Source organism: Merops nubicus, unplaced genomic scaffold, assembly GCF_000691845.1.
Source record: "Merops nubicus isolate BGI_N331 unplaced genomic scaffold, ASM69184v1 scaffold45577, whole genome shotgun sequence".
Lineage (NCBI taxonomy): Eukaryota > Metazoa > Chordata > Aves > Coraciiformes > Meropidae > Merops > Merops nubicus.
This window is the reverse complement of record NW_008619175.1, coordinates 10,871-28,715: the sequence shown is the minus strand read 5'-3', so window position 1 is coordinate 28,715 and position 17,845 is coordinate 10,871. Positions and strand designations below refer to the sequence as shown.

The window sequence follows — 17,845 nt, the reverse complement described above, 5'->3', positions numbered from 1 at the left end:
TATATATATATATATCAAAAAAAGGAGGGAAAGGGGAAGAAAAGGCTTGCTCAGGTAATCTGTTTCCAATCAGATAGAAGTCGTAAGAAGTGACTAGCAGGAGCCTAGTGATTTATATACAGCTCTGCATTGTACAGTATCAAGTTCAACAAAAGATTTCAGGAGCTTTATGAGAGAGTAAAAATTTAGGTGGGAATGTAATATTTGTTTAACAGAAGTGCTTTGTTAGACCCCCTCGTTAATTTAATGCTTTAAAAATGCAGAACAGTTGTTTCTACTACTCTTTTTTTTTTTTCCTCCTCCTCCACTGAGGATTCACCAGATCCACATTTAAGTTCAGTCTGCGTTGTGGTAGTTCAGTGTTGCAGAACTAGTTGAACACCTTGATGTGCTGTCTGTATCTGTCTCCTTACTCATTCCTCTGCCTTGTCCTCTGTTTCAGCTCCTCTTCTGATCTTGCCTGAGGAATTTAATAGCTGATTGTAGGATGATTTAACATGCTAACTATGGGTGGAACATAGTCTTGCACTGATCTCAGTGCCATGTTACCGTGCTTACTTTGAGGACTTGAATTTTTTGAATTGTTTGTGGGTTTGTTTGTTACTTGTTCCTTGCAATACATGTGAAGGAAAAAGGAAAACTGGAAGTCTCTTGTGTTATAGTAAATGTTCCTTCTTACCTGAATTGAGGTTCTAAGTAACTCTTTTGGGGAGTTAGAAGTTATCCAGCATCTGCACTGATTAGTTATTTTGGTAGGAGGTTCATTTCTGTAAAGGGAACTCGAGTTAAAAAAATTGTTTTGTTGTTTTCTCCCCATCCCAGAGGTGTTGTACAATTATTTAATGCTGTCAGGACACACCAGAAGAAGGTTGATGAGAAGGTGAAGAAAGCTGGGAGCTCTGAGAGGCAGCGTGCTAAACTGCTGTCATCTGTTTCAAAGAAGGATTTCATCGATGTGTTAAGAAACGCGGAGGGTGCTAAAGGAAGCAAGAATCCTGCTGGAAAGGCCACGAAAAGTAAACAGGTGGGCTTTGTCTGGAGAGAAAAATGCATACAGGATACCTTCTCAGTGTAATAACTGTTTATCAGTCTGCCTGCTCTTCAGCTGTGATGCAAGTGCCTGGGTTTTTCTGAGACTACTTAGGAAGGGAGCTAGTAGCTTTCAGCCTGTTTTCCCTGTGTTTTTAGTATCAAGGCACAAAACACTGGAAACTCTTCTGATAAGACATCAAGCCTTGTGTACAAATGATTTAGCTGTGTGTTTAAAAAAAAAAAATATGAAAAATTGGCTTTTATATTGGATTTCACACCAACCATGGAACAAACTGCTAGATTTTAGTGAGTTGTGACATTTGGAATTTGGCCAGTAGTAGTTACCATCACTTTAAAACTGTTAAAAGGCACAGGGGCCCTTCATCTTATATAGTGTATTGAACTGTACTACTTGTGTGTGCCTGCAGATTTGGGCATTTCAGACTGAATTCCTCTGGATGACTGTGGTGTCTGGAACTGAGGGGCTTTGTCACAGACATGAGTACTGCAACAGAAAGACACTGAGACATACTGAACATGATATACAGGCTTTTCTTTCCCCAGTTCTCTGTGTGTTAGGCTTATGTGGCTTTATTGCTGCTACAGTGTTTTGGAAAGAATTATTTTAACACATTCCACTTTTTCCAAACATGCCCAAGAAAGACACAGTCTAGTTAGACTCATCCAACTCTTTATCTGTTCTTTAAACTCACCAAATAGCTCAGGGTTGAAAACAAGCTGCTCAGACGCACTCTTTCTTGTATTTCAGAAGCTACACGTTTTTGAAGCGTATATGTCTTCAGGTTTGAACTTTGTGCTTGGTAGTGGGTGGAATAATTCTGTTGGCCTAGACTCACAGCAGTTAACTAAGTGCTTTTCTGTGCCAGGAAGAAATACTTTAATCAGTTGGGAGACAACAGTTTCATGTGTTTTTTGTTTGTGTGCTCTTGGGGAGCATGCTGAAACACTGCCTGGCATGAAAAGCTCATACAATTTTCATGCAAGTGTAATACTAAAATATTTTGTAAATTCTTTGGATAATGAGAACAATTTAGCTTGGTGCTGACACTTTACTTCTCCTTAAATAATTCCAGCTTGCCTTTTTTTTTTTTTGGGGAGTGCGGGTGTGTGCCTGTGTGTGGTTCTTTTTTTTTTTTTCCCCTCTTTTTTTCTCCCCTGGAATCGCAGAACATCAGAGTGATAGCAGCACCAGCTACTATTATAGTAGGTGTTGAATCAGTAGCTGAGCAAAAACTAGGACCTTTTTTAATGTCTGTCAGATTGTAGCAGGGCAATTTTCTAATTACTAGGTCAGGAAACAGAGTGCAAATATTTCTATACAGTTTTTAAAAAAAGTTATTTTGGCAGCACCACTAACAGCCTATTTCTGTTGGAAGTGCTCTGGGGATGCTTTAGATGCTAGCTGATTAGTGTTGGTTTTAAGTATTGATACAGGTGCTGCTTTCCCATTGCTTGTGATCAAAACCTTCAGATTTTGGAGTTTTTCACTGGTATAAAGCTATACCTGTAGATTTGTTTTTTTATTTGTTAGGGGTGTTGTGGGTTTTGATCAGTGTATTTAAATAGCCATGTCTACTGGGATAGACCACCCCCGCCCCTCTCTCACTTGTTGCATTTGCTTCAGTCTCCACTGAAACAAACTCTTTAATAACTCTTTTTCAAGCTGTTATTAATCTGCCTTATTTTCTCTTGAGAACGTATCCCACCCATTTAGCAGGCTCCTATCCTTTCAGTTGTTGAAGCTTGAGGTTGAGGCCAAAATCTGATCTTCAGTCTCCTCAGAATTACACAAACACAAACATTTAGCCACTGAACAGTACTCCTGGCCTCCACTGTAATATCTCTGCTTCCTGGTCTTTGAGGGTTTTTCAGAGGGTAGCGTGAGCAGGGATGAGGCTTTTGGGTGATGGATTCCCTGTGACAGGAGTTTGGTAGATTGGCTGTGCCATCTGAAAGCTTTTGTTTGATTTGTGGTGGTTTTGGTTTTTTGTTGTTTCTTTGTTTTTAGCAGTTTAGAGCATGGCATGTATTTAATTTTTTTAAGAAGAGGGGGGGAAATACATTTATTTCAACAAAAACAATGTAAGAGATGCCAGTCCCAAACTCCAGGCACTCTGCCATCAACTAAAATGCAGTCCAGAACAATAAAAACACTACCCCACCCACATAAAACAAGCAGTTAAGCAGGAAAAATAGCAGAATAAAGTTATACCAGTGAAAGCAAACCTTTCTTGACTCAAGCTTTGTGCTATGGAAGGAGACTCAACTATATTTGTGACAATGGGGAAAAGTGTAAGCTTTTCCCCTTATAAAGCTCTGTTGTGGTTGACTGTATAGTCAGGTGTAGGTATGGGTGATAAAAAGAAATGGAATGCTCTGTGAAGGCCCATCTGTAGCAGTGGGATTTTGTGCCAGCACAACCACTTAAAAAAGTTTGTTTGGTTTCTATCAGGTTAATACATTGATGGGAAGAACAGGTAACCTGTGCCCTGGGAGAATGTTGTTTATAGTTTTGTATACTTCTAGCCATTGGCCTAATATTACTTGGTGTACACTCACCCGTTGTAGCTATAAAATAAAGACTGTAAGGCTGTGAAATTTTCCTGTGTCATGTGAAACTGTAGCCCTTCTTGGGGTTTTGTGTGCCCAGATGGGAGTAATTACTTTTCTGAGCTGGAGCCAAAACCTTTGCCTTTCATATCATTAGCTGTTTATCAAGGTATTTCTTAATCCTTGCTGAGCCAGCTGACTTGTGTAATATTTTTCTGGTTTTTTTTTTTCTGAGGTACTGTGCTCAATGCTTCCTCTGGGTAAGATCATGTAATTTCCCTCCCCTCTCCACCTTATCTGAAAGCTTTGCAGTGTGGGAGAAAAATGTAATAATTTTATTTTTTAAAAAAAACCCTGCTTGGGTGGCTTTTTTAAGTTTTGTGGTGTTTTTCTGAGGAAGCATGTATTGAGACACGGGAGCTTTCAGTGTTGTTCAACACAGTCTTTACAGACCAAGTTTTCATTTGTTTTTTTTTTGGTTGGATCTTGCAGCTTTCCACCTGTAAGATGCCACAAGAAACATTATTAAACCACGAGTTTGAGAAAGGTACATATCAGAGATGCTGTCCTTCCAGCTGTAGAGGCTGAAGTCATTTTCATGTCTGTAGAAGAAATAGATTAGGCAGTGGGAGGAATTTCTGGACGCTCTTAGGGGTATGGGTTAGGGAAGTACCTTTCCTTCCAGGTTGGGCTGAAGTTTCAGGGGCTGATGTAGTGAGTTACACAGTCTTGAAATATCCATTGTAAGAATACAAAGACAGTCAGACTTGATGTTCCCAGACCAACCTCGGCTCTTCTCCCTTGCTGCATGTCAGTGACAAAAGGCTTGTTCAGTATCAGAAGCTCTGTTATGACTTTTCACCTCTTATTTGTGCTATTACTGGGTAGTAAAACATTTTCTAGTGATATATTGATAACTGGCATGAAAGTTACAAATGTTCTTTTTTGATGAGCATAACCTGCAGTCACCAACTTTTAATTTTGAATCAGGCCTTTGTACCGTGGTTTTCTGAATCACCCACGTTGCTTCAACTCATAAGCTTTCCTATAGCAGATCTGTTGCAGACCATTTTAATGGTGGAAGTGAGAGCAGGAATTCCTGATCTCCTTCAGTAACCATGATCCAAATTCTGCAAGGTAATTGTTCTGTAAACTGTGCTGACTACGTGACTTGGCGGTACAATTTGTTTCCGGTGTTGTGATGGCATCTGGAAAAAATTGGTGTGTTGGTCTCAAAATAACACCTATTCTAAAATAATTTATTGATGAGAAGGAAGATGAGCAGAGAAGAATATAAGTGCTATTTCATGTCAGCTATTGCTCATATGGGACTTGATATAAAATGTTTTTCTAGAGAAGTTCCTTCTGCCTGAAGTGTATGTTATAAATGATCCTGGTGTTCAGTAAGTAATTTCTAAGCACAGTGATTAGAGTCAGGTTTACTATAGATTTTTCTTTTGTTCATAAGACTTTTAATATTCATAATTTCAATTTTAAGCAGTGATTTGAAGATTGTTCAAGGGCAGGTGGAGTGCTACATTTCTGACTTTGGCTTCAAGAAGTTGCATGGGGGGGTGTAATTTTTCAAGTTAGATGACGAAAGGAATGTGCTTTCCAGCTTGGAAATTAGTTCTGTTTAAAACCTGTGAGAGTGACTGCCTTCTTTTTCTCACAGCTGCATAAGTACTGGCAACTGGCAAGTTGTTCTTTTTTCCACAGTGTAGAAATAGGGGGGAAAAAAAATAATTTCATCAACGTACCTGTTTGGAGGAACAGTAGTCTGAAAATTGTTTGTCAGTTTTAGGAAAGTTTGTTTCTGAAGTGTAGATGAAGGCACAGATGACTTCTAGAAATTTGATAGGGTGTATCAACACTTCTTTTAATCTTAAAAGGAAAGCTTTTTTAGGTGATAATGGCATTGCAGAGTAGCAGAAGTTTATAACTACAGCTGTTGTGTGCTGGTTTTACAGAACCATTTGAAGGAGTAACCAGGCGTGCATGTATTCCAAGAGATTTGAGGGGGCAGCCAAGTATTAATTTAGTTCAGCTGCAGCCAGAGTAGATGTGTTCTCCCAATTTTAATAAATGTCTTCCCATCTTATGCACAGAAACTTGTAATTTGGATTCCTTTATAAATCATGCATTTGTATCTATTTTTTCCCTAATGCGTGTACATTCTCTTGAAGGTCACCTCCTATGTGTTTGGAGCTGATGAGTTTACTGTAGGTTTTTTTGGTTTTATACCAAAAAGTTGCTGATTTCCTAATTCTATGCTGTATTCTGATTTTTATCCTTAGGGAGAAGTGCAGTGCAGCCTGCAGTCAGTTTCCTATATCCTATATTCCTTATTCTTTAAGGTAAAGGGTTATTGTGCAGTGTTACAAATTGTTGGATGCTGGCATTTTTACTTTTATCTCTTTACAGGAAGATGTATTGATTTAACTTACTGACTTTGTTTGGGTCATCAGCAGGGTTAGATTTTTAAGAAGTAGAAGCTCAGTTCTCTATCCATTGCTGTAGCTGATAACACCCATCTGTATTGACTTGGGAATGTAGGTCATTGCCAATATTTAAATGTGTATTTGATTGATAGAGGAGAAGAACTTGATGCTGAGAGTACAACTCCAGGTAAGAAGATGAAGAGCTGTGTGATGGCTGTGTTTCACTAGGTTCACCCTTTTTCCTGTGTTTTTATCCTCAGATTTCCATTTTTGCTCACTTTCAGACACTTGATCAGAAATCGGGAAAGGAAGTAGTTTGGGATTTTGCACTCTGTTTCCATCAGACTCTTTTTGTATCCTCTCCATAGTTGATGTTCCTCACAGGTCCTTTACCCCTGCACCTGTGGGCTAAGCACACAGCCTGGTGTCCTGGTGCCTGATGCAAGAGCTGCCCTGCCAGCTGCTAGCACAGAAGGGCCGGTTTCCTGCCCGTCATCATGAGTCATGCATGGTCCAGTTTAATGCCGTCTTCTAAGACACAGATAGGGTGTGATCAGTGAGGACAGATACTTTAACAGCGTTTGGATACTAAATGCCTACCATATCTGCTTAACTGATGACCTCAGGTTTTGGGAGGACAGTCCTCCAGATGTTTATAACTTGGCCAGATCTGGGAAGATGTTCATGGAGATAGTGAAAGACACGTTCCCAGCTCCAGAACAAATCCTTAACTGATTTTAAAGTTCAGAAAGAGTGAATGATGGAAGATTTTAATGGATGCCTGTAGGAAATGTCTTTTTCTTTCCTCCTTAGAGCTGTAGACAAAATATTTTAAATTCGGCTTTCTGTGAAAAGGAATGAAGCAATTGAAGTTGGGCAAATTTTATAGGTGACTATAAACAGGGACGTGATTGAAATGTTGGGCAAGATTGAGTTGGCTCCATCTGTTGCCTTCTGTTTGATTATTAGTGAACAGGATGCTATCATGGTGTCCTGTTTTCCCAGAAGATGTTGCAAGGTTGTTTTTTTGGGTTTGTTGGTTTTTTTATTTTTTTTTCAGTAGAAACGTGTCTGAAACAACCACATTTTAAAATCTTGTGGTATACATCTTCCTTTGATCTTCCTGTGAGTATACAAAGCACAAAAAGCCAAATTCTATTAGCCTTTTATTTAGTAAATTGAGTTGGAAGCCTTATAAAAGCAGCTCTCCACTTCTGGCTTTGTTCATGACTCTTACAGGCAGGGCAATGTACTTAAAGAAAAATATATCTCAATAATATCTAATATCTCAAAGTTTTATTAAAAAAGTGTTCTGCAAGTAAGAGAGATTGGTTGCTGCTTGTCTCTATGAACCAGTTTATCTCCCACCTAAGCTTTTTCCACTGGAAATTATCTTGAAAAGTGATTCCCTTACTTTGAAGTTTCATTAAGATATAAAATGTTTGATTTCCAGAGTGTTGAACTTGCAGATGTGATTATAAATGAGCTCTGTGGGCATCTGCTCATCTGTTTAACTTGGTAGACTTCAGGAGTAGTGGGTCAAACTTGTTTCCAGCTTCCAATGGTTAGAGGGTTGCTCAATTCAGTATTTTTTTTTTTTTTGTGGGAAAATTTGGCCAGTTTTTAATGAGTGTTTTAGAAAACATTTAAAAACAAACAAACAAAAAACCAACAACAAACCTACTGTTAATACAAATGATAGTAAAGCTGTCTTCTTGGAAAGATCTGACCTCTTTTTGGTCTGTTGTTGAACCATGGACAGTTTTCTGCATGTAATCTGTCGTTTCTTCTCCACCTGCAGCTGTTGGGAAAACCCATACATAAATGTAGGAGGAGATGGAAAAAGGGTCAGAAATGCAGAGAAAGAGTAGCCAGATGGCTAAGCTAAGGGATTAGGATCATGGGCAGTTTACATATTCCCTCTTCAGTTTTAAACAGCTTTTAGAAAGCAGCCTGGGAGTGTTGAGGGGTATGGTCTGTCCCTTAATGAGTTTGCCACTCACCCATGACAGTGTGAGGGAAATTACAGGAATATAAAATCAAAGATACTTGGATTTGCAGACATTTAGGATATGTTGCAAAAGCCATTTAAGTAAAAGCAGGGGCAATGAAGGTAGGGAGGTTTAGCCAGACAAGCTGCTTAGTAGTCATAAAAACTTCTGTATTTCATATCTAGTAATAAAACTACAAAAAAAAGGTAGTTCTTTTTGGGTTTTGGTGGCGATTTTTTTTTTTTTCCTCCCTCTCCTGCCTCATAGTGTTTTGGATCCCTGTGCTTGTTTCAGGACTCAAACATGTGGAAATCCTGAGTCAGGAAGGGGAGACTTTTTATTAGCCCCACTTCTTCCTCATCAGCTACTCTGTGGGATGATTTCTTAAGTGCTGGAAGTGAAGGACTTGGTCATTACTGTAGCTTTCGTTGTTTCAGACAACCTTTTGGGACTCATTCTGTTCTGCCTCTTGCTGAATCATAATGAAAAACAGCGGATGGTTTCGGCATCATTTGTAGGAAATAATCTGAGTTGCATTCAGATTATTCAAAAATCTGCAAGCTACGAATTTATTCTAAAAAAGGATCAAAAATTACTCCAAACAGCTGTGGGCCTGTTAGTGTGCCAACAGGCAAGCTTTTATAAAAACCTGCAGAAATTTTTAGGTACCCAGCTGAGATGATGTATGTCTTGCATAAATATGTGACATCTGAGAAAAATCTGTTGTGACTTGAAAATGTTTGAAGTAGCGTGTTGGAAGACAGCAGTACTTGACTTCTGAGGGATAGCACATTGAAAGCCTTGTGCTTTTTGCTAGGCACTTTTTCTGTATCTGCAGCTTTTCCAGGTACGACCTGATGGATCAGGAACTGTGAAACTTGCAACAAGTGTGTTATGGACCTGTGTAGTGTTCAGGCTGCCCTTTAAACGGCATCATATCTTCATTCCTGCAGCAAATACACATTATGAAATGTAGCACCAACGACAGAGAGAACTTTTTTTTATCACTTGAGAAACTGTATGGAATTTCTTTCAGAGTTGAAATGCTAACTATCTAGATTTTGAAGTTCTTTCTTCCTTTATTTTGAGTCCTATCCAAATAGTAAAATTCTTGGTTCATTATTTTTCTTTTAGGAATAATGATGGAAGCTGAAAAGAAGTTGTCCTTATAAGTTTGTTCTTGGTAATGAACCAGTATGCTTTTTGGTACAAAGTGAGCAGTATTTTGCAGACTGGTTACCTGAGGCTTATAATTAGCTACCATGAAAAGCTGTTCTTTCTGATAGACAGCATTGTCTTTTCCAAGTCTTGATCAAAAGTCTTGATCATATATTGCTTTCAACCACAGTTCTCATTGGATCTTTATGTCAAGAATTAATTGATCTTGGTGCTGTGCAGTCTTTGCTCTAAGAATCCTATTGTTCAAGTACATGAAATCTCTGTGGAGGCTTAGAGATGAAGGAAGGGTTGGAGTAACAGGTGAATACTGACACAGTAGTGGCTAGGATGGTAGACAGTAATTTCACTGTCAGTAGTATTACTGCAGATAAAGTGGTATTGCAGATGAGAAGGTAAAAGGCTATAGATGAGGATGATGAAGCAGTTTTGTTTTCACAGGAGGAAGAACCAAAAATGTCTGAGAATGAGTGGTGATGGCATATTGAAAGAGTATACTCTCTGGAAACTTCCTGTAGTGATATACATTCCCTGTATTAGGTTATGATACAATTATTTCTCTTTTGTTAGGTGTCAGATCTGTACTCATTTTCTGTGTACTCTGAGCTAATTTTAATTTGGTACCTATTTAAAAATACTTACCCATGAAGCTTTTTTCTTTTTTTGGTTTCATCTCTGAAACCAAAAGCTTTTTCTCTTTTTTTGGCCTGACAGCTGAAAAGACAGTGATGTAATTAGTTGATATTTATGACATTGCCACTTTGCCACGTATTTCAAAGAACATGAGTTACAAATTAGAAAATATATTCCACAAAGGGAATTGTCACCTTTACCCATACTAATAGTTCATACGTGTGTTGTAACTTACGCATAAGATTGTTTCATTAGGTGAGTTTTTACTTTGAGTTTTTATTTTCTGGAGTAGCTCCTGGGCATAGCGTGCCCATGCTGTTCATCATCTCATTAAAATGTGTAAAGGGTATCTCAATGCCAGGATGCCCAGACATTGTCTTTCAGCAGAACGTGCTAAAATTCCTTGTGCAGCAGAAGGATTTCCGAGACAGCTGCTGTTGGAGCTGGAGCACAACACAGGCTGAGAAGTTCCAGAGCATACCGTTTGCAGAAGGACCCTGTGTTACACTTGAATTCTTAAGATATTTTTGCTTTTTCTGACAGAAATACTGATTTATGAGCTTTCTGATGAACTAAGGCTGAGGAAATCTGGTTCTCTCATAAGCTCTTCCTGTGATTCTTCTTTGCAACTAAGCATCTAATAACAATGCTAATGATTTTTCTTCCTTGCTTAAGTTCAGATGAATGCTTGCTTTTGGAAATTCTGTAATTCAGTTCTGACCCTTCTACGGTTGGGGCATGTTTAAGCCTCTGCATGCCAACCCAAAGCATTCCTCCTCATTCACACGTCCACTATTGTAGTAAACCCTAGAGGAGTATGTGAGGATGGGGAGATTCCTCATGCAGGTCATTAAGCTCTGGGTGGTCTTCTTTCTGTGCTCAAAAGGAAAATCAGTATTTGTTGTGCTTGTAGTAATAATTCCAGTGTGTAACTTACAGAGAAGTTTGAACAGGAACAAAAAGTTTAAAAGCACACTGTAAAAAAAAAAATGAAGAAAAATTTATTTACTAGAAATGCCAGTGCCGATTCTGGTATGCACAAGAGACCTTGTGGTCTGAGTAAATCTCCTGTGCCACTGTTGCTACCTGCAGTATAGTGTCACTTGAAATACACTTAGGCACTTTAGTTCAGTCTTTCTAATTTCTCATTCAGAGAGAGGATGCAAAAATGGGTATTGAATGACTCTTACCCTAAGGAGAAAATGGTTGTGGAGAATTATGCTGCAGCAGAACAGACTTCTGTTGTGCAGCTTGCATCTGCAATCTCAAAAATGCTTCCCAGGGTGAGTTACTGTGAGACTTCAGCTCAGAAGTTCAAGATAGTACTTGTACAGGATATATTCTCCGTTTCCAAATCCGTGGGGTTTTTTGTTTGTTTGGGATCAGGTGTACATAGGAACCTATCTTCTAGTCAAGCTCTCACTGTAATTCAAATTGGATAATGTTGCAAGCAGCAATGATGATTAAACCCAAGTATCTTTTTTTTTTTTGTCTGGTAAAAATCATTGCGTCTTGTTTTGTGCTTATAATGCCTCTTTGGATACTTCAGCTGTAGTTTTCTTTATTTCTTCCCAGCCTAGAGGAAACTTACGTAACCTGTGAGCTTGGATATTTCAGAAAATGAATTTAGGAGACATGATTATGCTGGTGTTCTCTGGTTTACATTTCCTTTCCCACTTCTAACAAGTGAATATTTTTTTTGGTAGATTTTTTTTAAAATTGAGATTTAACACACCTCGTTGTGTCCCTGTGCTCTGTTTTTGGAGGGATTTGGGGGGCATAGGTTTAAACAGATGTGGTTTGGGATGAGAAACAGAATAGCAGGAGTCAGTTGGAGCAAGGTGCAGGCTGGCAGGGAAGGTAATTGTCAGATAGACGCAAGAATGCATTTTGGCAGTACACTTTTTAACTTCTTCACAGTGACAAAACCCTCCTTGTATTTGAAGGTCTTAGATGTTTGTATTGAGCAAAACAGAGGGACCTGGGGAGGCAGTTCAAATTAATTAGAGATGTTAGAATTGTTTTCCCAGGACTTAAAGTTGTTGTTTGAGAGATGTTTATGTTAGAAATTCCTTCCTTGACAGGTACAAATAAACATTTATTGTATGTGATGGTAAAGAGAGATGCCCCTGCAAGCTCTGGCATTTCATCTTGTACACACAGCAAAGGCGTGGGAGCCCAGCATGTTGGTTGTTATTCCTAGGTCTGAAAAATGTTCATTTGTTAATACCCTGCAGTTAGCATCCTCTGGATGTGGGCCGTAGGGGAGTGCCTATGGTGATGTAGGTGTGCTTGCTGTTCTGGTGGTGCAGAAACTGGGGCATGTTCAAATGACATGAGCTGGTGGAAAGTGGAGTGAAATGCTGTCTTTAATCTGTGTGCTCTGATTTCAAGGCTTATCTTTTTCTGCTGTTACTTATCAATAAGCACTATGGTACTTTGGTCTGCTTATGTGCAGGGTTCTGAAAAACTGACAAACTTTCTTGCTCTGGAACAGATGAAAATGTGACATAGACTGAACTGAATTCCTTTAAGCTTTCCAAGGAAGCAGGCTTTGAGCTAAGGTGCTCGTTTGCAGACTGAAGCAGCTGTGTGCAGTTAGAAGTGTCCTGCTGCTGCTTTTGACAACTCCAGAAGGGATGGAGAGGATCGATCTCACACCCGAGTGGCACTGCAGTCTGCAGCTCCGGTGCTGAGCGTGGCAGGTCTCAGCTGAAGATACTTAACAAGAGTGAATTATGTAACTCCAAATTTTTTCAGTGGTAAAGAAATGAACCGGAACAGGGAGATTTCTGACTTGATCATATAGCTGCTGACGATGATCCTGTAGTGCTTTCATAGACTAATTCCTCCAAAAGCATCCAGGAGGCAATTCTAGCCCCAGCTCCACAAGGGACAGTATTTGTTCCAGGTGACAGACCTGAGCTTTGTTGTTTGGTGAGCGGGTGGGTGGCTGGTCTTATTAAGAGTTAGCTAAGAATTTCTGTTCATCTTTTGTCCTGGTGCAGATTTTAGAGGGTATGTCTTCAAACAATTAGTTTGGCAGGTATGTCACCACCACAGAGCCCTGCTTGTGTCAGACTTGAACTAATGCTCTCATAGCTTAGGTGGCACACCAGGCAGGCAAGATGAAGTTTATTTTATTTATATGACCTCTTGTCTACTGGACTATTGGTCTGTCCCAGCAAACAAGCACCTGCACTAGAGTAACCACACTCCACATTTTGGTCTGTCTTCTTTCAGCTCATGATAACAGGTACATCAACATGTACTAATGACTCCTGAGAACTTTTACCCATTGCTGCCTCTCACCTACCTGTTGAAGTAGAGTGCCACACCTTCAGGCAAAGAGTAAACCCATTGAAATTTGTGTAAAAAAGGAGAGTGGGGAAAAAAAAACAACACAGTTTTTCACTCCGCATGCCTTATCAAAGGATCCGCTTTATGTAACATTACACACTGATGTTTCTATAGCCTGCTTTGTTTTCTTTTGAGGATGTTCAAAGGGACATCAGTGTTGTAGTGAAATGTGGGAGATGCAGATGAACAGCTGACTGGAAGTTCAAAAGAGGTTGTATAGAATGAAAGCTGGTTTATTTTCCACGTGCCAAGAATCAGTTTTGTTTTATTTAGATGAAACCAGATTATGGCATTGAAAACCCAAGTGTATTAACATTCTTACATAAAACAAGTTGGGAAACGATGTTACATTTGAACTAATTGTTAATTATACAAATAGTCTTCCTGCATATTTTCTTAAGACTCCAGGAATGTTTTGTGATAAAATGGATTTGGGGAGGTTTTTATTCTGAGGGGAAAATAGAGCAGTAAGTTAGTTAGGAATGAAGATATTAAACATGGGGTTTTCTTCACTTGGGACCATGCTTAAAGCTGATTAAACATTTGCTTTCAAGCATTTAATCATCGTCTTTGAGGCATGGACATGCTACCTCTGTCTTTCTTCTTAGAGCTTGCTGTAAAACTCTATTTAAACCTTTGTGGTGCCTTACATAGTGGGTAATGCCATGGAGGATCAGCATCCCTCTTTTGTGGGGGCCTGCTTTTGTCCTGTTGTTCACTTGACATAGCCAGAAGGAAGGCCCAATGGCTGCTGAATAGTAGCATGTGATGAATTTGAGCACTGGGCTTTTCAGGCCTTGAGCCTTTCACTGCCATTGCTGACAATAATCTAGTGCTTCGGTGATCTTTAAACAAAAAAACAAACGAAACCAAAAATCCCTGTTCTATGCATATGGGGGGGAAAAAAAAGGAATCTCTGTTGGTTTTATTGTTATTGGAAAAAATAAGAAAATTTGATTGTTTTGTAAGGAAGATGAGATTTAGGTACTTCAACTGTAACTGTGGCATGTTCAAACAGTAATGTATAAGAGATCTGGGATTACAAAAGAAAAAGCTTGGTGACTTTTGTAATTTGTCCAACTCTGCAGAGGTAAACATAAAAACTGAAACACAGTTTAAAAGGCAGGGGGAAGCTGCCCTCTCCTTGCAGAACAGAGTACCTCTGTTTTGCACTAATACAGATTATTCCCATGTGAACATTTAAAGTCTGCCTAGGGACCTACCTTATCTCTAACTTTTTTTTTTTTTTCCCTTGGGTAATTGATTACCCTGTTGGAGATGATTTTAGGCTTTACTGGGTATAGCATTTGAAGTGAATTGCTGCATTAGTGGAAAGTGGTTAGGAGGCAGCACCTCAGGGAAAATGGGGATTGTTGGGATGGGAGTCTTACTCTTAGGAGTAGGCATTGAGAGCAGCTGTGAGGATGAAAACCAAAACACAGTGCAGACATCTTGAGGATCAGATGTTTTATCTTTATTTGAATTGGGCCCTTGAAGAATCATTTTGGGAAGGAAAGTGTTAAGACTTGTTACCCTGTTTTTGTGAGAGCAATCTTTCAAAAAGAGCTGCAGAAGTCACATTTAGCATTTCTGCTTAGATTACCATTAGAAATACTCATCTTGTTTGTCAGGCTTTTTGCACTCATGACTTCTGTCAGTGTGATGTGATACGTGAGATCGACAGCGACGGACCTGCATTCTCTGGCCCGCATTCCGCCTGGTGTTCTTTGTGCTGCTCTCTCCCAAAGACTGCACAGACATCAGCTTAATTATTCTGTGGTTCTGTGTATTGCATGTTCATACCTTTTTTTCATGTGTCTAGGAACAAGTGTCTGCAGCAGTCATACACTTTTACTACAGGTTTTGCAAACCTGCATCTGCAGAGGATGCTGTAACAGATGACCTCCATGTACAGTATCAGGATGTGGTAGTTACTTAATGTAGGGTCAGTCAGTCGAGCAGGGGTCTTTTTGAGCAGGGGACTGGGAAAAGCACACCTGAAATGCCTGTGTTAACTTTGTTTCAAAGACACATTATTTTCAATACCCCTGGTTCCACTTTGGTAGGACAATTTTTTTCCTTGCCTGCTGGACACCGAGCCACACTGTTCCTCAGAAGTGTTTTGCTACTAAGGCTTAAACAATCCTTCTTTGGTACATGGAGCAGTTTTTATTGTTTTCCTTCAGGAAGAATGAAGGAATAGCTTCAAGCTGTTCTTTAAAACTGTTGCCACAGGATGGGGCTGTTGCACTGCCTAAATATGATCTGTCACTTGGAAGAACTGCAGCCAAGCCCTGTTTTCAGTGTGAACCTAAAACTACTCTCCTGTCAGTTTTCTTAATTATTCAGCAGTCTGTGTAGCCTAGCCTCAGTTTAGACACTTCCAAGAGGTAGGAAATTTGGAGTAACGTGGTGTTGGCTTACAGAGTGTAGGTCAACTGTTTCTTTTAGAGGCAGCTTTGCACCATATGACAAGCCCAGGTAGTGAGATAATATTCCACATAAAGGGGGATTTGGTTCATGTATAGCAGAATATGTTAAATATTAAAGTGGGGGTGGGGGTGTTTAAGGCTTTATTCAATCCATATTTGTGTTTTAAAAATGTGCCAGGAAGTGTTCTAATGAAGCAACACCTGGGGGTTAATAAATGATATCATGAATCCATTCTGATTGCCAGAAAAGATTTTAATAAAGGAAGCCATGCCCAGGGTTGACTGTTTTATCCACAAAGAATAATTGTTTTGTTTCCATCTTTCTTTCATTGATTGGTTAAAACAAGTTTGCTTTTGCTATCAAATCATCTATGATTGTCCTGCATATTCCTGTGTACCATTTGCATTAAGAGCTAGCCCTTGGTAGGTCTACTGATGCAAACTGTAAGAGCGTGAGAGGTGTTACTTAGATTGCCTGAAGAGCTTCCATCTTTTGCTGCCTTTCACACTCATCTTCCTCTGTTCCCTCTTCCCCTCTGCTCAAACACCCAGGGTGAAGTGAAATCCGAAGAGGGGCCAGAATGGAACATACTGCGTGATGACTTCATGATGGGAGCCACTATGAAAGACTGGGACAAGGAGAGTGATGGAGAGGGCAGTCCTGAGCAAGGAGGTGGTCTGAAACAAGAAGATGACAGTGACTGAATGAAACCGAAAACCATTCAAGATATTTTATCTTAGCTTGGGATAAAAAGTCAGCATTCTGTGAATGTACAACACTTGGAGGTTATATCTTTTTTTTAAAAAAAAGACTTGCACAACTTCAGAGTGTTTTCTTCTCCACGTTAAACTTTTATTTAATATAGCTTCAGTTGCTATACTGAAATCCTGAAATATTTTCCAAAACATGTATAATTTTCAGCATATTTCCAAAACAATTTGTACAGTCAAAATAGTGGCACCTGCCCAATGAAAGAACCATTTTGCCAAGGTCATTAAAAGTTTATACATTAGTCATGGCAATTGATGTATTAGTGTGCCTGCATTTCCAAATCAGTGTTGCACTTTGAAAAGTTGTTAGCAATTTGCGATAGAAATGGCTCACAGTAAACACAGAAATACTGTCACCTTGTAAAGTTATCAGACTCCTATAGACTGCTACTTTGGCCAGAAAAGGTTTTGTAGATAATAAAAGTAACCATTAATGTGATAGTTTTGGTCTTGGGGGCATTAGTTTGGAGACAGCTCTGGAAACATAATTGTAACATGAGAGGCTTGACCCCACTGATTGGCATTTATATTGATAAATATGTTTCCAGTTGCAAGTCTGAAGTTTTTTAAGCTAAGAGACCGGTAAGAGAGGACAGGACAGTTCTTGCTATTATTTTTGTTGGACGAGTGAGGGCTTTTCTAGCAATACTGCATAAAATTGTGTTCAGTGTTGCTTCATTTGCAGTTCTGGTGTTCTGGCCTTTTTCAGTAAGGAGTTGGACCTCCGAGATACTAAACCTGCAGGATGTCAGCTATAATGCTAATTCCTTGGGTCTGTAAAAGGTCAAACAAAAGCTTTTCCTCTTAGGTGAGTACTGTAACACTACCATATTTTGGAAGACATCCATTAGCATAATACTGCTGGCTTTGTTCAAGCGACAGCAATTTCTCCTACTTATTTGATTGCAAAGATACAGAAGCTAATATACATAATAAGAATGTATTCTACATAAGCATATACATACAGAAAGAAGTGCATTTTTGTGATTAAGGTCTTCTAAATGAGAGGTTGGGGTTGAGTTCTGCTGCCTTCACAGTTCCAGACTGGCCGGCCGATGCTGTGTTATTTGTTGAACTTTGCTATTGCATTTCCCCGTATGTGAAGAAAACGCCTTGGGGCTTATTAATTGATACTTAATACACATAATACATAGTGATATTCTGTTTCTACAGACGTGTTACATACAAACCTTTCTTTGTACGTGCTTATATACAAGGTAGGGTTAGGAGCAACTTTCAGATTTTCTGTCTTCAGCTTTGAAATGTGTAGTAGGACACTGCACTGTGAAACTGTAGGGCAGGGGGTTTAGATTTTCCTAATGAAGGCACTGAGGAGGGGAAGGGGTTTGAACTTTGTGTATACTGCAGGATAAAAAAAATATACATACAAAATGGCAGAGAAGCCCATCCTAACAACTGGCAATGGTTGTGTTATCCC

General features: G+C 39.3%; 1 protein-coding gene across 1 annotated transcript; it reads left to right on the top strand.

Moving 5' to 3' along the window:
- Positions 1–822: 822 nt before the first annotated feature.
- Positions 823–16,776, top strand: LOC103776193 (RRP15-like protein; the record flags this gene model as incomplete). Its single annotated transcript, XM_008943693.1, has 2 exons — positions 823–1,024; positions 16,189–16,776. Coding segments are annotated over 2 exons (355 nt in total), but the record flags the coding sequence as incomplete, so codon positions are not given.
- Between the last annotated feature and the right edge of the window lie 1,069 nt (positions 16,777–17,845).